Here is a 21,723-nt window from a genome sequence, read left to right as displayed (position 1 = left end):
CTCTCTGTGATCTTTTGACTCCGTCGGGCGCTCACAGAATCAGTGCTATAAGCGATCACATCTCTATAGCCGCTCATGCAGGCCGTGTGTCTGGCTGTGTTTATTCAGTTCAAGATGCCCGGCTGTATGAAGTCAGCCTTTTTTGAAAATCCCGACTTTCCTGCTGTAACCCCCGTGCGCTTCAGCTCCCTGCCATTTACGTTGCTGCACCTGCAATTTAACACATAATAGGGAGAGGTGAAGACTGGCTGACATAAGAGCCAGCATTCCTTATGGATGGAGAGAGTCTAGACGGAGATCTGAGCATTCAGGGAATGAGACAGCCGTGAAACCCTTGAGGACCGTGTGAGGGAGTTCAATATCCTAAAAGAAAGAGAGCAGACCTCGTACTGCAACTGTCTCAAATAGAGTATGTCAATGAAACCCCAAGCGGATAAAAATGACTGCGAAACATAGTTCAATCGGGTCTGTTCCTGTTCCATATGTGCGATGAGAACTAAAGTGAGGTAAAGTGCCTTACTAAATGATCCCATTCTCTCCACATGGGATTGGTTATTACCAATACCACAGCAGAAGCAAAGTCAATAACTGCGAATGGTCAAAGGTTAAAGAATTCATCGACTTATGACGCTATGAAAGTTGTAAGAGCAGTTCCTAAAATACTGAAGCTGATGAAGGGCGCTGCTTGCAGATATCCCTGCCGAGACACGAGACAGTACTTGTTATGTGATCAGATATCAATAGAAGGTGCAGTGACAAAGTCAATGATCTAATTAAAAATATGACCATGAAGTAGTTTGTAAGCCTGACCTTATAACATTAAGCTTATGTTCTTACAGTCTTTAGTCTTTGCCAGGATGTAACAAGTTCTCAGTAGAAGAGAGAATTTGAATGAAATCGTCAACTGAAACTTGTTCAAAAAACTTTTCTTGGCCGCCGGAAGCTTTGTTTTTGTTCACTTCCATATTGTGCGCGCGTGTTGTTTACGGTCACATCTCACCTCTGTAATCGAAGTTTCATCCAATCAGCCTGCAAACAGGCCTGAGATCAAATCCACACGTGACTATGAAGACATGTCCACATCTGACCGCGTCCTTCAGTCATATTGTCTGGTAGACGTTTGTCTCCAGTCTTATCAACAGCGGGGCTGCACGTCTTTTTGCAACAGTTTGACACAGAGTCTCAACTGCAGCTTCATGTCGATCATTACTGTCGATCATATGTTATATGCTTAAGGCCGAAATAAAATAAGAATTTGTGCTGAGAAAAAGTTACGGCATGCACCCCATGTCTCTAAGCCAAAGGAACAACTCCATAACCCCAACCCCTTTTCTGACCACCCTCCTTCAATAATGATTGTCGTTCAGTCCCGTAAGAAAGAAAAGAAATGGACATCAGGAGTTGTTTACCGCTTGATGGCTGAATGTTGAATCAGCTGTGTCACAAATTCCAACCCTCTTGGTTGATGCAAAGCGGTTACATCGTGCACGGGCCTCCGTGTGCTCGCTCTGTGATAGAGCAACCTGGTAATTCTTATTACAAGAGAGCAGTGCGGCATAAACACGGGGATGCTGACTTATTTGCCTCCAAGCTCAGCGTGCTTGAAGTGTCAGTCATTAGACTCAGTGAGAATAAACAGGAAACTATTTTGCTGATATGTTGGAAGCATTTTGCTGTTCAAAGCCAATTAACTCCTCGTCTTCCTCGCCTCAAGACTAGGAAACATTAGCACCTCGATGCGGAATATAACAGGCTGCCATGATGCAAAAAAACATTATGACAGGCAACTGAGTGTGAAAGGGGAATCATCCAAACTTCAGGTCATGTTGGCAACATCAAGAGAAAATTGAATTTTAAAGGTTGCTGTTAATGAGGGGCTCTGACCCCGTTCTTCTACAGTGAGGCAGTATGATGGGACATTTGAATGAACATAAGTGTGACTGCAGCAAATCATTCAATGATAAATCATGATAATAATTGCTCATTTCTCCACTGTGTTTCAGTCATAATGCAGAATTTGACTTTTTAAGTCAATCATAACCCGTTCCCACCAACAATCAGTTAAACATGTCGCCCCTTGACTCCTCCAGACGAAGTTACGATGGAAGAAGTGGGCCAGACCACCCAGCTGAGGGCGGGGGAGCTCATCATCATCGTGGTGGTGCTCATCATGTGGGCAGGTGAGGACCAAACCAGGATCACACCGCTTTCGCACGCAGTGTTTTCTGTCGTGATCCCGCTCGAAAGGACCAGAAAATACAAAAAGCATGAGCGTTCATTTGTGTTTGACCTCCTCTCCTCTCCCCCTCTCCTCTATCCTCCTCTCTCCTCCTCTCCTCTCCTCTCCTCTCCTCTCCTCTCCCCCTCTCCTCTCCTCTCCTCTCTCCTCCTCTCCTCTCCTCCTCTCCTCTCCTCTCCTCTCCTCTCCCCCTCTCCTCTCCTCTCCTCTCCTCTCCTCTCCTCTCCTCAGGTGTGATCGCTCTCTTCTGTCGCCAGTACGACATAATCAAAGACAACGAGCCCAACAACAACAAGGACAAAGCCAAAAACTCCTCCGAGTGCAGCACTCCTGAGCATCCGACGGGGGGGCTGTTGCGCAGTAAGGTATAACCCCCCCACCCCCCCTCTCCTCCTCCCTCCCGCCGGGCAGGTGAATGATCCCGGCCACTAATTTCTTTTCATCCACCGACACTTCATGCACAATCATAGCGTCGACCTCGGCTTTAACAGTGCTTCCACATGACACCATCATGTGCATGACTTTGCAACATTCAGATAACAAACACACACGTCTTGGCTTCTTATCAATGCACAGAGGCCCATATCATAATATTAATTTCCAGTGCAGAAAACAAATCTTTCTCCCTCTCGCTCTCTTGCTGCAAACATCAGTAAAACCACCGCGTACAGAGGCATCCTCATGCTCATTGAAGAAGCTCATTGATTGTTTGATTCCTGTGAGTCCTCCAGCCTCTCTCTCAGACCTGTCATCTTCCTCTCCTCTCCCCCCGCAGTTCCCCAAGAACAACAACAACAACAGGATGCCATCCGTCAACATCATTGAGGTGTGACTGCCAGGACGCCTTCTCTTTACCCCAAAAGTCCTTGTGTAATCACGAACAAGCGGTTCCCCCCTTTTAAAGCCCATCCGCTTGTCAGGATGAGGCCGGGACTCGTGGGCCCTCTCGGCGACCGCTTGCTCAGCTTTGGCACGGGGCCTGAGGCTGCATGACTCCGGAGGGTCGGGCAACGGCCCAGCCGGAGCCGCCCTGAGAGTGGAGTCCGCGGCGTAGAGTTCAGAGGCCGCGCCGTGCTCAATAACTGCTGTACCACGGGGGGGGGGGGGGGGGGGGGGGGGGCAGCGGAGATTAGGCTCCGGCAGTGGGGAGACTGCAGATAAACCAACCCCCAACCAGAGGGACCAAAGCCCATAAACGGAGCTAGAGACATTTTCATCCCCCCTCCCCTCTGACCTTCGGTCAGCGCATTATCAACACACCCACAGACATGTCCCGTCACTGCGTGGCTCTGAGATGCATCCACTTGGTCGAAATTGTCCGCTGTACCTCTTCCACACCTTATTTCCTTCATAAAAAGTGTATTATTGAATTATTTTCTTTTAATTCTAACAAGGTGCCACCAGAGCAGTCCTGTTGTTATGGTGTCCTATTTCATTTATTTTTTCAGGCAGAAACTCCTGTGGGAAATGTTTTCATTCTAGTGCGCTCATCCCCCCCCCCCCCCCCCAATCCCCCCTCAGGGAATCCAGACGCCACCTGGCTAATTTCGGGAGCCATTTCTTCGATGTGCTGCGATGACGTCAGAGCTGAGTCACCCAGACAGAAGACACGGAGCGCATAATAAAAGGCCTCTTTGATCTGAACACGTACCGACAGTGACGGCCATCTTGGTCACATCTGCTTTTGTCCTCTAACTTCTCTCATGCTTTTGTTATAGATTTGTGAACTGTTACATTCCACGTCCAGGATCAGCCCTTTAGTATTCCCGTGTGTCTTTCTCTTTGAGGGTGGTGAGTTTCAAAGCGTGATGTGATAACCGAGGGAGTGGACTTTAAAAAGGGGGGCCGGACTCTATGGACGTCTATGGAGAAGTGGCCTCTACAGAGATCCCCTTATATCAGCAATAACAGCCTTCAGTGAAGCGCGGAAGCAAGGACTCAAAACTCGGTAGCCTGTTTCGTCCAAAACTCAACCTCCCAGCATGCAATGTTCAGACAGGTGCACATCGAATGTGAGGGGATGGAACCTGAGCCTCGCCTGCAGGTGATCCCTCTCCTGAACTTTCAGAGCAAAGTCTGTCAGCGCTGTTGTATGAACTGATGGAGAGCATGGACAAAATAATAAATAAAAACTTTTCATGGGCCCAACATTCAACTTCCTTATGACATCATGAACTCATGTCACCAAGACAGAAGGGCTTCTATGAAGACTTTTTCACAAATCAAAGTCAACGTTTGAGTTGAAACTCCAAGCTGAGGAGACTAATAAGGATAACTGTCGCCATACGGTACTGCTCCCTGGATCCCCCCCGCCCCAGGAAAGCTAATGATGTATTTGAGAGCTGATTCAAACTCAGTAGTACTGCCTTAAAAACAATTATATGTTATGATTTACTGAATAAGATGGAAGGCCCTGTGTCTCACATTTGTGTCATACTCATTAGCTTTAACATAATATTCAAATGTGTGCAAAGTAAAAGTGAAAGGAAGACATTACGGACGACATGCAGACAAGGTAAGTTTGAACATCTGGAAGAAAAGGCTGACATTGAATGTGTAAATACATTTTATATTTCATTCTTTTTGGTGGCGTCAGCTTAGAGAGCCTTTAATGAAATAGGACTCATGTGGAAAATGTATAGAAGTCCTGATGTAAAAGGGTACTGCTACTGTTGAAAATGTAGGCGACTTGTTTTTGTTAATACACTGCTGTTAAAGTCCTTTTTTTCTCATAGCACTCCTCTACTGTTCTATTTCTATTACGTTATGTCATCGCACTGTCCGTGTGCAATAGGAAAAAAAAGACTATTTTTGATGAGGAAAACGATGAAAAGCGCCGGGACACTTTAAATAAGCATCCAAACATAATGGAGAGCCTTTCAGCGGCTGTATTGGCAGAACGATAAACACGTCAGCAGCTCTTTCTCTGAACCGGCTCTCTCGTTCTGGCAGGTCACTTATTGTAAACTCAGAACAATACGTGTGTGCGCACACACACACACAGCACAGGTCACTATAGGCTGGAGTGTGGCGGAAGAGAGGTGGCCGGTAAAGGTTGTTCAGAGATGATAAGAGTGGGAAAGCTCCAAACTGGGGCTCTTCCGATGAGCACCGTGTCATGTTAGAGACAGGAGCCGGTTTAAAGTCACAGATTGGGAACGAGGGGATCAGCACCAAACCGGAAACTTCTGCAGCTGAAGGTTGCACACACGTTTAAAGCCCCCTTGAGGCAAATTTGTGATTTATAATATTGGGTTAGATAAATAAAATTGACTTAAAAACCAAAAACTGCTTCGACTCCAAATGATGGTACACTCCACTATGTTGTCCCTGTAAATATATTATTCCCACTACCAATCTAAATGCAGAACTATTGTCTGCATCCACTTTAGTGGCAGGTTATTGTCCAGCTATAATGTTAAAAACTCGTTCATTCACTATCTTGCAGAGTGTATCTTCCCATCAAATTAATCAAATAAGTGTATTTTCCAAAATGTTCAACTCGTTCCTTTAAGGGTCACAGCTTCTACATTCCAGCATTGTGTTTGACACACATATGATAATCCAACAACCTCCGTTTGGTGGGGAACAGCTGTGGAACATAATTCGACATCACACAGACGCGGGTTTGATATTGTTAATATAACCTCTTTGTCAAAGTCACATTCCTTTAACATGGAATTAAGCTGATCATAAAATTCACATTTGGACGATGGTGGTCTGTAGAGACATAAGAGTAAGAGACATTTGAGATGATGATGTTATTGTGCAATGTCAGAAATATGAGCAGGAAAGAGGGCAGCTGATTGGAGACCTCGGCAAGATGAAGGTACGGTTGGATATAGTGGATATATTCTGCAAAAGAAGTCAAGAAGTGAGTGTTATCAAGTATTATTTCAATATCTTAGATGAATTAATATTATTAAGAAAATATGATATATATTTTAGTTTTTTGTTTTGTTATGTTTTGTTTCTTTTTTCTTTTCTTTTCTTTGAATTTTTAAATAAGTACTAGACATCCTGATCCACACTCCATACCAGTTGGTGGCGGTAATGCACCAATTCATTGTTTGCCAACCGCCAATAAACCTCAAAAAAGAAAGAAAGAAAGTGATTGTCTGCCCCGCCCCTGATTGAATCCTCCTGTGTCTAATCACCTGCACCTCCCTAGTGTATTTAAACCCTGTGTGTCCCTTGTGTCAGTGTCGGTTCGTCTGTTGTGTGACTTGCTCTGCTGAGGTATTTAATGCTATGTTCCCTGGTTTGTGCCTTGCTCTGCACTTTCATGTATGTATCCCTCTTGTTTGTTTTCTAATTACCTTTTGGGGTTTTGCCCTTTCCTTGGATTTATTTATTGTAACACAATTTTGGACTCTCCTGCTCTGCAAGATTTGTTTTGGACAATTTTTTGTCTTATTAGAATCGCAGTCAAATGTTATTCTAATCCCGTGTCTCTCTGCGTTTGGGTCCATCCCCTGCTACTCTTCTTGCTTAAACCCTGACAGTTGGAGGGGGTCTTGAGGAAATTAAAAATAAAAACTTATAGAAATTATTTATATTAATTATATCTTCAATGCGACTCCTCCAGGTGAGCTTTTGGTCGTATTCCGGCTTATGTTGAGATACTGTGTTTGCTGAAAGTGTTCAGCGACTAATGATAATATTGTGCCAACAGTGACAACACCCTCTCTGAAGCCTCTATAAGAAAGCAGCCTGTCTCGATCAACTCCAACACAACAACCCTCATCCTGCTCCTGTGACAGACATCAACATGCTTCTGTTCCTCTTCTTGTTTGGTCTGGCTCTGGGTGCTGTGCCTCCTCCTGATGACCATAAAATGAGTCTACAGAGGGTCGGCTGTCCCTTGTTCTGGTACAGCTTCAACGGCCGCTGCTACAAGTACGTCGCCTCAGACATGACCTGGGCTGATGCAGAGATCCACTGTGTCGGAGAGGGAGCCAACCTGGTGTCAATCCACAGTCTGCCGGAACAGAAGTTTGTCAAATTCCTGATCAAGAACTTTGACCCTGCTGAGGCGTGGACCTGGATCGGACTCAGTGACATCCACAAAGAAGGAACATGGATGTGGTCTGATGGGTCTTCAGCCAGCTTTGTCTTTTGGCATACAGGACAACCAACCAACTTTAAAGGACGTGAGGACTGTGTTCACACAAACTTTGGCAGAGAAATTAAATGGAATGATTTACCATGTTCTCATAGATTACAATTTGTTTGTGCATCTCGCACAACTTGTCCTTAGTAACTAAAAAGGTTATGTTTGATTGAACTCTGACTTTCCACCTGTTCCTTTGTTATTATGCATAAAGCCTGAACAATAAAGATGCAGAAGATTGCACAGAAGTATTTTCATTAATCTTCCTTCTCATGTTTGACACTAACACGGGTCATTTAAATGGTGGGTCAAAGGAAATATGTATAAACATTTGGAATACATTTGTTTTATTGTTCCTTCCTCATTTAGCAAAATAGGAATCTAACTGACAATATGGGTAGAAAAGATCCTTTTCTTATAACTCAATCATGAATACAAGGGATTGTTTGATGGTGAACGTCTTGGTGGTATCAAGAGTTTAGAGCTTTCCTCCAAAGTAAATCTCAGGGCAAAAATCAAAGGGAATGACAACTGCTTTCTTGATCTATGATCAATCACTTGTCCATTGAGCTAAGTGCCTGTGTCATGGAGGGATACGTCTATAAAGTTTCTGTTTTAGCTCCGGCCCATTGTTTGATACTAGGATAATCTTTATAAGCATTATTCCATCAATAACTCTATAGAAAAACGAACACCAGAGGTCTCCTGAAGGTGCAGAGTTAAACAACTATTGATGAATATTTATTGCTCGTCTTTTCATTTTGGATTTCAGGTTAATATTTATCCAAATGCTGCTCATGCCCATTTCTCATTAGACTGTATTTCTGTTCGAATAGATGATAATTCTACAGTTTACTGTTATGATTCTATATATTTCTCAGTAAGAAATGCATCATTGAGTCCTGCAGCATAGATCAGTGGTTTGTTTAGGGATCACTGCATTTTCTTTCTTTACCACAGAATAGAATGTCCTTAAAATAGGTAAAATGATCACTGAGGGAGTATCGGTGTACACAGGGGAAATGCTGGCAATAATGTTAGCACTACAGTGGATAGAGGACACAAGACCATTGAGGGCAATCATTTGTTCAGATTCAAGTTCATTAGCCAGCTGATGGAACAGCCATTCAGAAAGTAGACCAGACATCCTTATAGAACTACAACAAACAAACAGAATTCAAATGATGGGTCCGACAGTCATATTCCTATGGGTACCAGCACATATTGGGGTCAAAGTAAATGTAATGGCAGATAAAGCTGCAAAAGAGGCCACAAAAAAACCTGCACTAATGTTGCAGTCAGCTTCAGTAAATCAGAAACAAAAAGTATCATTAAACAGAGGTTGAAGGAAAGGTGGAAGAAGACGGGAAAGGACGATGGTTTTACCGAGTTCAGAGGAAAGTGGGAGAAATGAGATGTGCAGGAAGGAACAGGAGAGAGGAAACGGTAATATCAGGCTTAGATTTGGACACACTGGCCTAAACAGTATGCTTCAAAAAATAGGTAAACAGGAAAATGCGACTATTGTTGGCAAGAGGAAACAATAGAACATGTTATTGTGCAATGTCAGAAATATGAGCAGGAAAGAGGGCAGCTGATTGGAGACCTCGGCAAGATGAAGGTACGGTTGGATATAGTGGATATATTCTGCAAAAGAAGTCAAGAAGTGAGTGTTATCAAGTATTATACCGTGGCTCACTGGGTTAAGAGGGCTGTTTGGTAAACGGTTAACGGTTCGATCCTTGACTGGGACGTGTCACGTGTCGAAGTGTCCCTGAGCAAGACTCTGAACCCCTAACGGCTCCCCGGGCGCCTGTCATTGGCAGCCCACTGCTCCCTATATACAGGGATGGGTCAAATGCAGAGACAGATTTCCCCTTCCGGGATCAATATAGTAAAAAAATATATACAGGTGCTGGTCATATAATTAGAATATCATCAAAAAGTTGATTTATTTCACTAATTCCATTCAAAAAGTGAAACTTGTCTATTATATTCATTCATTACACACAGACTGATATATTTCAAATGTTTATTCCTTTTAATTTTGATGATTATAACTGACAACTAAGGAAAATCCCAAATTCAGTATCTCAGAAAATTAGAATATTACTTAAGACCAATACAAAGAAAGGATTTTTAGAAATCTTGGCCAACTGAAAAGTATGAGGATGTACAGCACTCAATACTTAGTTGGGGCTCCTTTTGCCTGAATTACTGCAGCAATGCGGCGTGGCATGGAGTCGATCAGTCTGTGGCACTGCTCAGGTGTTATGAGAGCCCAGGTTGCTCTGATAGTGGCCTTCAGCTCTTCTGCATTGTCGGGTCTGGCATTTCGCATCATCCTCTTCACAATACCCCATAGATTTTCTATGGGGTTAAGGTCAGGCGAGTTTGCTGGCCAATTAAGAACAGGGATACCATGGTCCTTAAACCGGGTACTGGTTGCTTTGGCACTGTGTGCAGGTGCCAAGTCCTGTTGGAAAATGAAATCTGCATCTCCATAAAGTTGGTCAGCAGCAGGAAGCATGAAGTGCTCTAAAACTTCCTGGTATACGGCTGCGTTGACCTTGGACCTCAGAAAACACAGTGGACCAACACCAGCAGATGACATGGCACCCCAAACCATCACTGACTGTGGAAACTTTACACTGGACCTCATGCAACGTGGATTGTGTGTCTCTCCTCTCTTCCTCCAGACTCTGGGACCCTGATTTCCAAAGGAAATGCAAAATTTACTTTCATCAGAGAACATAACTTTGGACCACTCAGCAGCAGTCCAGTCCTTTTTGTCTTTAGCCCAGGCGAGACGCTTCTGACACTGTCTGTTGTTCAAGAGTGGCTTGACACAAGGAATGCCACAGCTGAAACCCATGTCTTGCATACGTCTGTGCGTAGTGGTTCTTGAAGCACTGACTCCAGCTGCAGTCCACTCTTTCTGAATCTCCCCCACATTTTTGAATCGGTTTTGTTTCACAATCCTCTCCAGGGCGCGGTTATCCCTATTGCTTGTACACTTTTTTCTACCACATCTTTTCCTTCCCTTCGCCTCTTTATTAATGTACTTGGACACAGAGCTCTGTGAACAGCCAGCCTCTTTTGCAATGACCTTTTGTGTCTTGCCCTCCTTGTGCAAGGTGTCAATGGTCGACTTTTGCACAACTGTCAAGTCAGCAGTCTTCCCCATGATTGTGTAGCCTACAGAACTAGACTGAGAGACCATTTAAAGGCCTTTGCAGGTGTTTTGAGTTAATTAGCTGATTAGAGTGTGGCACCAGGTGTCTTCAATATTGAACCTTTTCACAATATTCTAATTTTCTGAGATACTGAATTTGGGATTTTCCTTAGTTGTCAGTTATAATCATCAAAATTAAAAGAAATAAACATTTGAAATATATCAGTCTGTGTGTAATGAATGAATATAATAGACAAGTTTCACTTTTTGAATGGAATTAGTGAAATAAATCAACTTTTTGATGATATTCTAATTATATGACCAGCACCTGTATATATATTTTAGTTTTTTGTTTTGTTATGTTTTGTTTCTTTTTTCTTTTCTTTTCTTTGAATTTTTAAATAAGTACTAGACATCCTGATCCACACTCCATACCAGTTGGTGGCGGTAATGCACCAATTCATTGTTTGCCTACCGCCAATAAACCTCAAAAAAGAAAGAAAGAAAGTGATTGTCTGCCCCGCCCCTGATTGAATCCTCCTGTGTCTAATCACCTACACCTCCCTAGTGTATTTAAACCCTGTGTGTCCCTTGTGTCAGTGTCGGTTCATCTGTTGTGTGACCTGCTCTGCTGAGGTATTTAATGGTATGTTCCCTGGTTTGGGCCTTGCTCTGCACTTTCATGTATGTATCCCTCTTGTTTGTTTTCTAATGACCTTTTTGGGGTTTTGCCCTTTCCTTGGATTTCTTTATTGTAACACATTTTTGGACTCTCCTGCTCTGCAAGTTTTGTTTTGGACAATTTTTTGTTTTATTAAAATCACAGTCAAATGTTGTTCTAATCCCGTGTCTCTCTGTGTTTGGGTCCATCCCCTGCTACTCTTCTTGCTTAAACCCTGACAGTTGGAGGGGGTCTTGAGGAAATTAAAAATAAAAACTTATAGAAATTATTTATATTAATTATATCTTCAATGCGACTCCTCCAGGTGAGCTTTTGGTCGTATTCCGGCTTATGTTGAGATACTGTGTTTGCTGAAAGTGTTCAGCGACTAATGATAATATTGTGCCAACAGTGACAACACCCTCTCTGAAGCCTCTATAAGAAAGCAGCCTGTCTCGATCAACTCCAACACAACAACCCTCATCCTGCTCCTGCGACAGACATCAACATGCTTCTGTTCCTCTTCTTGTTTGGTCTGGCTCTGGGTGCTGTGCCTCCTCCTGATGACCATAAAATGAGTCTACAGAGGGTCGGCTGTCCCTTGTTCTGGTACAGCTTCAACGGCCGCTGCTACAAGTACGTCGCCTCAGACATGACCTGGGCTGATGCAGAGATCCACTGTGTCGGAGAGGGAGCCAACCTGGTGTCAATCCACAGTCTGCCGGAACAGAAGTTTGTCAAATTCCTGATCAAGAACTTTGACCCTGCTGAGGCGTGGACCTGGATCGGACTCAGTGACATCCACAAAGAAGGAACATGGCTGTGGTCTGATGGGTCTTCAGCCAGCTTTGTCTTTTGGCATACAGGACAACCAACCAACTTTAAAGGACGTGAGGACTGTGTTCACACAAACTTTGGCAGAGAAATTAAATGGAATGATTTACCATGTTCTCATAGATTACAATTTGTTTGTGCATCTCGCACAACTTGTCCTTAGTAACTAAAAAGGTTATGTTTGATTGAACTCTGACTTTCCACCTGTTCCTTTGTTATTATGCATAAAGCCTGAACAATAAAGATGCAGAAGATTGCACAGAAGTATTTTCATTAATCTTCATTCACGTTTGACACTAACGCAGGTCATTTAAATGGTGGGTAAAAGGAAATATTTATAAATATTTTTTTTACCTCATTTAGCAAAATGGGAATCTAACTGACAATTATGGGTAGGAAAGATCCTTTTCTTATAACTCAATCACGAATACAAGGGATTGTTTGATGGTGAACGTCTCAACAACATGGAGCACAAACACCCAGACTCCTTGCTCATTGTTCTTGGACTTCAACAGAGCAAAGAACTGCCTAAATACAGACAGCATATTAAGTGTAGCACCAGGGACAAAAACACACTGGACCACTGCTACACTGTCATAAAGGATGCATATCGCTCAGTACCCCGTGCAGCTTTGGGACTCTCTGATCATTGTCCGGTCCATCTTCTCCCGACCTACAGGCAGAAATTAAAATCGACAAAGCCTGTGGTCAAGACTATGAGGAGATGGACCAACAAGGTAAACCTGGAGCTACAGTCCTGCTTTGCCTGCACTAATTGGAGTGTTTTCGAGGCTGCTGCTACAGACCTGGATGGGCTCACTGACACTGACATCATACATCAGTTTTTGTGAGGACATGTGTGTGGCGAAAAAAACCTTCTGCACATTCAACAATAAACCCCGGTTTACTGAAAAACTCAGGCAGCTTCGTCGGGCCAAGGAGGAGGCCTACATGAGTAGGGACAGGATCCTTTACCAGGCCAGAAACACATTGACGAGGGAGATCAAGGTAGCAAAGAGGAGCTACACTGAAAAGCTGGAGAAAAACTTTTCAGCCAACGACCCCTCGTCAGTTTGGAGAGGCCTGGAAGTACTCACCAACTACAGGAGACCATCCCCCCCCAACCCACCCCACTGAGGCCAATCACCAACTGGCTGACGACCTGAATGTTTTTTACTGCAGGTTTGATAAGCCCACTTTCACCCCCCCCCCCCACCCCCCCACCTGCCCCATCATCATCAAGCAACCATCTACACCCCCTGCCTCCTCCTCACCTCTCCCAACCGACCCCCCACCGGCACTGAGGATCTGCGAAGAGGATGTGGGTCGTCTCTTCCACAGACAGAAGATCAGGAAGGCACCAGGCCCAGACGGTGTGTCCCCCTCCTGCCTGAAAGTCTGTGCTGACCAGCTGGCCCCCATCTTCACGCAGATCTTCAACCGATCACTGGAGCTGTGTGAAGTCCCCTCATGCTTCTGTGGAGAATTTCAGTATTAAAAGCATTATTAGTAGGATTTAATAACACTCCTAGTGGTGAGTAGAAGTGTCACAATAATAAATATGTTAGTCACAATATATTTCCATATGGAATGTATTAAAGGTTTACAATATTCTTACTTATAGAGGATATTATATGTTACAGTATATCAACACATTGAATGTATTAAATCATAGAAGTATAGTCACTGTAGGTATTAAAACACTAAGAATAGTCTTGAGGGTCAGATAGGGATTCTGAGTGAGGTGTCAGACATGCAGCAGCAAATGGAGGCGACCTCATCGATGGAGGATGGGGCCAGTGGGACGGTCAAATGCCAAGCTGACCAGCAGGACAGAGAGGAGGAGTTCAAGATGTTTTGCGAGGAGCCAAGATGTTTTGCTAAGGGATCGATAATGGGAGGGGGCAGAATTCAAATGAAGCCAATCACTAATCGCCACGGAGGGTCATTCACACGTTTTAGGACAGTTCGGACACTTTCCGACTGTCAGGGGATATAAAAGACAACGTTCGAGAGAGCATTCCTCAGACCACTTCCGCTCTCGTTTTTCAGAACCTGGACTGGCCAGACCAGTGAGTGAGGTGCGTGCATGTGGTCTCTGCTCTCGAGAACATTACTATTGATAGTTAATTCAGTTTGTAAGTGAACTTTGTGTAGTACATTAAATATTGTTTTAATTTTGGACCGGGTCCAGCTCATTCTTCTGATGCGCGTGCGCAGTAAGAAGCTCGCAGCAGAAGAGTACCTGCGGCCTGCAAGCTCCTTCATCCTTTGTTCTAACCCTAACACTTCAAACGCTCCACGATCATCCCGGTTCCCAAGAAATCCTCCATCACAGGATTAAATGACTACAGGCCCGTCGCCCTGACGTCTGTGGTCATGAAATCCTTTGACAAACTGGTGTTGACCCATCTGAAGGACATCACAGGACCCCTGCTGGACCCCCTGCAGTTTGCCTACCGTGCAAACAGGTCGGTGGATGATGCAGTCAGTATGGGACTGCACCACATGCTGCAACACCTCGACTCCCCAGGGACATATGCAAGGGTTCTGTTTGTGGACTTCAGCTCTGCGTTCAACACCATCATCCCGGCAATACTCCAACCCAAACTCTCCCAGCTCACTGTGCCAGCCTCCACCTGTCAGTGGATCACAAACTTCCTGACTGACAGGACGCAGCAGGTGAGGCTGGGAAAAATCACATCCAGCACCCGGACTATCAGCACTGGCGCCCCCCAGGGGTGTGTGCTCTCCCCACTGCTCTTCTCCCTCTACACCAATGACTGCACCTCAGAGGACCCGTCTGTTAAACTCCTGAAGTTCGCAGACGACACAACGGTCATCTGCCTCATCAGGGACGGTGATGAGTCTGCGTACAGACGGGAGGTTGAACAGCTTTTCCTTTGGTGTGATCAGAACAACCTGGAGCTAAACAAGCTCAAAACTGTGGAGATGACAGTGGACTTCAGGAGGAGCCCCCCAACACTGTTGAGTATGGTGAGGGGGTCACCATACTCAACAGCACTGTGTCCGCTGTGGACACCTTCAAGTTTCTGGGATCCACAATCTCCCAGGACCTGAAGTGGGCTCCCAACATCAACACCATCAGGAAAAAGGCCCAGCAGAGGTTGTACTTCCTGCGACAGCTCAGGAAGTTCAACCTGCCTCAGGAGCTGCTGATCCTGTTTTACTCAGCCATCATCCAGTCTGTTCTCTGTTCCTCTATTACTGTGTGGTTTGGATCGGCCACCAATCAGGACAGGAACAGACTGCAACGGATTGTCAGGTCTGCAGAGAGAATCATTGGTTCCAGCCTGCCCTCCATCCTGGACTTGTACACCTCCAGAGTCAGGAAACGGGCTGGAAAGATCACTGCAGACCCATCACACCCTGGACACAAGCTGTTCCAACTCCTCCCCTCTGGTAGGCTCTACAGGGCTCTGTACGCCAAAACCACGAGACACATGAACAGCTTCTTTCCGCTGGCCGTCACTCTGATGAAGAATAAATAAGTAATATTGCACTACTACCTCTGTTTGCACTATTGTATTATACATATATATATATATATATTTTGGGATATATTTATACTTATATTGTATATAGCTGTTAAATGTCCTTGTTTTTTCTTATATTTCTCTTGTTTATTGTATATATTTCATGTGTGTGTATGTACGATGAGGGTAATGTGTAACCGGAGGCAAATTCCATGTATGCGCACGCATACATGGCCAATTAAGCAGATTCTGATTCTGATTCTGATTCTGCAAAAGAACTCAAGAAGTGAGTGTTATCAAGTATTATTTCAATATCTTAGATGAATTAATATTATTAAGAAAATATGATATATATTTTAGTTTTTTGTTTTGTTATGTTTTGTTTTGTTTCTTTTTTCTTTTCTTTTCTTTGAATTTTTAAATAAGTACTAGACATCCTGATCCACACTCCATACCAGTTGGTGGCGGTAATCCACCAATTCATTGTTTGCCTACCGCCAATAAACCTCAAAAAAGAAAGAAAGAAAGTGATTGTCTGCCCCGCCCCTGATTGAATCCTCCTGTTTTTATTGTTTTTATTTTTAATTTCACACAACAGATGAACCGACACTGACACAAGGGACACACAGGGTTTAAATACACTAGGGAGGTGCAGGTGATTAGACACAGGAGGATTCAATCAGGGGCGGGGCAGACAATCACTTTCTTTCTTTCTTTTTTGAGGTTTATTGGCGGTAGGCAAACAATGAATTGGTGCATTACCGCCACCAACTGGTATGGAGTGTGGATCAGGATGTCTAGTACTAATTTAAAAATTCAAAGAAAAGAAAAGAAAAAAGAAACAAAACATAACAAAACAAAAAACTAAAATATATATACTGTATATATTTTTTTACTATATTGATCCCGGAAGGGGAAATCTGTCTCTGCATTTGACCCATCCCTGTATATAGGGAGCAGTGGGCTGCCAATGACAGGCGCCCGGGGAGCCGTTAGGGGTTCAGAGTCTTGCTCAGGGACACTTCGACACGTGACACGTCCCAGTCAAGGATCGAACCGTTAACCGTTTACCAAACAGCCCTCTTAACCCAGTGAGCCACGGTATAATACTTGATAACACTCACTTCTTGACTTCTTTTGCAGAATATATCCACTATATCCAACCGTACCTTCATCTTGCCGAGGTCTCCAATCAGCTGCCCTCTTTCCTGCTCATATTTCTGACATTGCACAATAACATGTTCTATTGTTTCCTCTTGCCAACAATAGTCGCATTTTCCTGTTTACCTATGTTTTGAAGCATACTGTTTAGGCCAGTGTGTCCAAATCTAAGCCTGATATTACCGTTTCCTCTCTCCTGTTCCTTCCTGCACATCTCATTTCTCCCACTTTCCTCTGAACTCGGTAAAACCATCGTCCTTTCCCGTCTTCTTCCACCTTTCCTTCAACCTCTGTTTAATGATACTTTTTGTTTCTGATTTACTGAAGCTGACTGCAACATTAGTGCAGGTTTTTTTGTGGCCTCTTTTGCAGCTTTATCTGCCATTACATTTACTTTGACCCCAATATGTGCTGGTACCCATAGGAATATGACTGTTGTTAGGTTCAAGGAACCTCTAGACTGTGGGGAAACCTCATGTAATCCAGCCGCTTACACAAAGAGAACCGGTTTCAATTATAAACAAAGCATTTAATACATCTCATGCTTTACAGTTACACCGAATATGACCTGCTCACCCCAAAAAACGTTACCACCCACCCAGTGGTACAGGAGCAAGAGGCCGGAATTTCTTTATCCCCCGCCTTACATAGTTCAAAAAACCTCCCATAATGTCCGTAGTTCCTATTGGCTAAATCCAGTTGGCTCCTCCTCCTCGCAGGACCCTCGCACGGGTATGACCTGTAATTGCCTGTCTAGAAATCTATCTGTCCCTTACTCCCAACATACTATTCTTTACAGTTTAAAACATTCAATGACTGTCTTTTATGGCTTAACACTTCTATGGTAAACATTCTATATAAAGATAAGGATTTGCAACTTTTGGCAAAAACCTTCACAAGTTTCACAAGCATAGAGCTAAAGGTGCTACAAATTCTACTAAGATACACTTCTAACTACAAATCACTTGTAACTACAAATTCTAAAACACTTCTACAATTATGAATCTTCTAATTATGTATTCCAAGACACTTCTAATTATGATTTCTTATTTATGAATCATTAAACACTTCTATTATAATTTCCTAAAACATAGTTCTAAACCCAAATTTCCTACAACTCCCCCCTACTCCGCTGTTCACAGCGGATTAAATAATACCTTGGAAATCACAATCCCCCTCAGCAATTCGAGGTTGAGTTTACCTATCTAAACAATAGCAAACAACAGTTCAAGTATTTTTCATCATCCACCCCTAACTGATCACCCTACGCTTGCCTCTCTACACACAATAACAGTCGATTCCGGTTGAAGTCCTCTGGTGTCCAGGTGGTGGGGCTGTAGATGGTGGAGGTGGGAATGGTCCTGCATCGAGTCTCCAGGCTCCATCCTGAGGGCTAGAGAAAAATTTCTGAGAAGCCTTGTCTGCTCTTTTTACACTTGACAAAATTACATTTCTTAATTATTGCACCCTGAAATCCCATTATAACCCAATAAAACAAAAACAATCCTCAAAATAATCAAACAAAACAATCAGTCTATTTTCCAAATTTCCAGTATCTCACCGGATGTGTTTAGAAGTCCATCTGGGCCTAATCAGGTCCTTCAGGATCTCAGTGAAGATGTTCAGGAGCTGCTTGTGAAGTCCTGCTATGGCATCGATGGTGGCCTCAACTGAACAGTGGCCATCAGAAGTCGACACGTAACTGATTGCCCCTCCTACCAGTCGGTGACTGGATTATCGACACCAGAGTTCTCTGCTAGCTCTTGGCTGAGCGTCGTCAATCCGGCCAGCGCCTTGGTCACCGACCCATCAGAAACTGTGTTATTTGGAACGAAAGTACCACAGGCGGATCCAAACTCCGCCCCTCTCAGCTAAAATCATATCTAATGCTATTCTGCAAGGTCATTAAACTAGTCTTCGCTAGCTGTGCATGCAGTCCTGATATGGCGTCCCTGGTGAAGTTTACAAAACGCTGTTGATTATAGTAAATGTAATTGATCCAATTGACATTTTTATTGAATGACACCCTTCGAGAGAAAACAGATTCTAAACCTGCAGCTATTTGATTGCTGGCTTTAAATTCATTAGACACCCCCCTTGGTACCCCTATGTCATCTATGTATCTTGGCTATAAAATGAACCTCCCATGGTCCAGTCCCCCCTATTGGTCAGTACCACTTACACCTGTGGACCCCATCCACAGCCAGCTGCCTGGTGATACAATAGGCAACTGCTTTCTCCTGTCAGCGGATGCCTCTGTGTTCTCCACCTGTGAAAACAAAACTTGACTCATGTTAGTTAGCGCCCTTGTATATTCTATTGGTCGGCACCGCCCCATGGTCCTGGTGGCAGCATGGGCATCTGTCGCTGTGGGGGTCTCATGAAGGGAGGTGGTCCTGCCAGACCTGGTCTTGAGTACTGCTGATGTGGTGGGTATGGAGCCCATTGTGGTGGTGTTCTGGACTGTCTTCCGCTTCTTTCATGTGGGCAATCTCTCACCCAATGACCTTCACTTCCGCACACATGGCACTCCCCTCTACCTACAGGTCTTCCATACCCCCTTTCTGCCGAATTTAATGTAAACATTATGCAGCCTAGGAGTATTCAATAAACTCTCAACTGAACATTTTTACCATAACAGTTAACGTGACTTACAAACAGTTTATTGCACCGTCCAACCTTGAAACGTATCTCAACACTGCTAGAACGCAGACTAGACACACGTATTATTGGACTTATTGTCCTGTTTTATTCAACCTTAAGTCCTCTGGTTTAACACGCTATTTAACTTTACCAGACCCGAAGATATTCATGAAAACCCACGGGAGTTTGACTCGACCAGTTAAGGCATCACTACTTCAGTCCGCCCAGCTCCACTAAATGCTTGTTATTCTACTTCTCTTAATTGCCCACACGATGTCTATTTTAATACACGGCAAAGGTCCGACGAGTGGGTCCCCGAGCGTCGGTGTCCCATGTAACAATGGATCCCCGGCCTCAGAAGCTAACCACCGCTAGCCTTAGCACTCCTAAACAGTAAGCCGATTTCGACCCGGGAATGCGAAAACCGGACCACTAAAAGCCGCCACTTAAAGACTCTCCCGGCCACACATCTCCAGTTACGCCGATCCCAACAAACTGTTTTTAAACAGTTAGCCTGCTGACCCAGTAGTACACAAGCTAGGCCAGAGAGACTCCCAGTCCGTGCACACTAGTACCGCCGAGCAGACTAACCACTTTTTAATTCCAATGTGGCAATTTTCCTTTTTATTACAGTGCTCGTAATATTAACCCTTAATCACAGCACTCGTAATATTCACCCTTATAGTCAGTACCCTTAATTCATTCTGCAGTATGTTTCACAATGTCAATATACATTACTCAGTTTGGAAATGTTACCCATAGCATCAACACATGCTACTTAGCGTCATGCGTCTCCCCTCGTGGTCAGCCTCTGGGCACAAATCACGGCCATTTCCGGCTAAAATTCCTATTTCTACCTAAACAGATTTCATTAAACGGCTCTGCGTACCTTTTGTTCGTGGCCACTCCAAAAATTTCCGTGATTCATGACCACAAGCTTGCACGAAACCAGTCGAAGAGGTCCTGCCGCGGTCGCCATGTTGTTAGGTTCAAGGAACCTCTAGACTGTGGGGAAACCTCATGTAATCCAGCCGCTTACACAAAGAGAACCGGTTTCAATTATAAACAAAGCATTTAATACATCTCATGCTTTACAGTTACACCGAATATGACCTGCTCACCCCAAAAAACGTTACCACCCACCCATTGGTACAGGAGCAAGAGGCCGGAATTTCTTTATCCCCCGCCTTACATAGTTCAAAAAACCTCCCATAATGTCCGTAGTTCCTATTGGCTAAATCCAGTTGGCTCCTCCTCCTCGCAGGACCCTCGCACGGGTATGACCTGTAATTGCCTGTCTAGAAATCTATCTGTCCCTTACTCCCAACATACTATTCTTTACAGTTTAAAACATTCAATGACTGTCTTTTATGGCTTAACACTTCTATGGTAAACATTCTATATAAAGATAAAGATTTGCAACTTTTGGCAAAAACCTTCACAAGTTTCACAAGCATAGAGCTAAAGGTGCTACAAATTCTACTAAGATACACTTCTAACTACAAATCACTTGTAACTACAAATTCTAAAACACTTCTACAATTATGAATCTTCTAATTATGTATTCCAAGACACTTCTAATTATGATTTCTTATTTATGAATCATTAAACACTTCTATTATAATTTCCTAAAACATAGTTCTAAACCCAAATTTCCTACACTGTCGGACCCATCATTTGAATTCTGTTTGTTTGTTGTAGTTCTATAAGGATGTCTGGTCTACTTTCTGAATGGCTGTTCCATCAGCTAGCTAATGAACTTGAATCTGAACAAATGATTGCCCTCAATGGTCTTGTGTCCTCTATCCACTGTAGTGCTAACATTATTGCCAGCATTTCCCCTGTGTACACCGATACTCCCTCAGTGATCATTTTACCTATTTTAAGGACATTCTATTCTGTGGTAAAGAAAGAAAATGCAGTGATCCCTAAACAAACCACTGATCTATGCTGCAGGACTCAATGATGCATTTCTTACTGAGAAATATATAGAATCATAACAGTAAACTGTAGAATCATCATCTATTCGAACAGAAATACAGTCTAATGAGAAATGGGCATGAGGAGCATTTGGATAAATATTAACCTGAAATCCAAAATGAAAAGACGAGCAATAAATATTCATCAATAGTTGTTGAACTCTGCACCTTCGGGAGACCTCTGGTTTTCGTTTTTCTATAGAGTTATTGATGGAATAATGCTTATAAAGATTATCCTAGTATCAAACAATGGGCCGGAGCTAAAACAGAAACTTTATAGACGTATCCCTCCATGACACAGGCACTTAGCTCAATGGACAAGTGATTGATCATAGATCAAGGAAGCAGTTGTCATTCCCTTTGATTTTTGCCCTGAGATTTACTTTGGAGGAAAGCTCTAAACTCTTGATACCACCAAGAC

The 21,723-nt window shown here is 43.6% G+C and overlaps 3 protein-coding genes across 3 annotated transcripts in view; all 3 read left to right on the top strand.

The window, feature by feature from the left end:
- LOC142968312 (fibronectin type III domain-containing protein 5b-like) overlaps positions 1–3,071 on the top strand; it is a 57,582-nt gene extending 54,511 nt beyond the window's left edge. Inside the window, exons 4-6 of the mRNA XM_076108128.1 lie at positions 2,091–2,180; positions 2,471–2,604; positions 3,015–3,071. Coding sequence (XP_075964243.1) covers positions 2,091–2,180; positions 2,471–2,604; positions 3,015–3,071 — 281 coding nt within the window. The remainder of the gene's footprint in view (positions 1–2,090; positions 2,181–2,470; positions 2,605–3,014) is intronic.
- Positions 3,072–7,010: 3,939 nt separating this feature from the next.
- Positions 7,011–7,499, top strand: LOC142968599 (lactose-binding lectin l-2-like). The gene has a single exon (XM_076108549.1). It carries the CDS (start codon positions 7,011–7,013, stop codon positions 7,497–7,499), a length of 489 nt encoding a protein of 162 aa, XP_075964664.1.
- A 2,803-nt stretch (positions 7,500–10,302) lies between these two features.
- LOC142968529 (lactose-binding lectin l-2-like) lies at positions 10,303–12,185 on the top strand. The gene has a single exon (XM_076108429.1). It carries the CDS (start codon positions 11,697–11,699, stop codon positions 12,183–12,185), a length of 489 nt encoding a protein of 162 aa, XP_075964544.1. The 5' UTR covers positions 10,303–11,696.
- The last annotated feature ends 9,538 nt before the right edge of the window (positions 12,186–21,723 follow it).

The sequence above is a fragment of the Anarhichas minor genome, unplaced genomic scaffold (genome assembly GCF_050575085.1).
Source record: "Anarhichas minor isolate MPS153535 unplaced genomic scaffold, ASM5057508v1 ptg000040l, whole genome shotgun sequence".
NCBI classification, from domain to species: Eukaryota; Metazoa; Chordata; class Actinopteri; order Perciformes; family Anarhichadidae; genus Anarhichas; species Anarhichas minor.
This window is presented reverse-complemented; position numbering and strand designations above follow the sequence as displayed.

Excerpts from the sequence above, each read along its gene's own strand:
- LOC142968599 (XM_076108549.1), top strand. The coding sequence starts at position 7,011 with ATGCTTCTGTTCCTCTTCTTGTTTGGTCTGGCTCTGGGTGCTGTGCCT.
- LOC142968529 (XM_076108429.1), top strand. The coding sequence starts at position 11,697 with ATGCTTCTGTTCCTCTTCTTGTTTGGTCTGGCTCTGGGTGCTGTGCCT.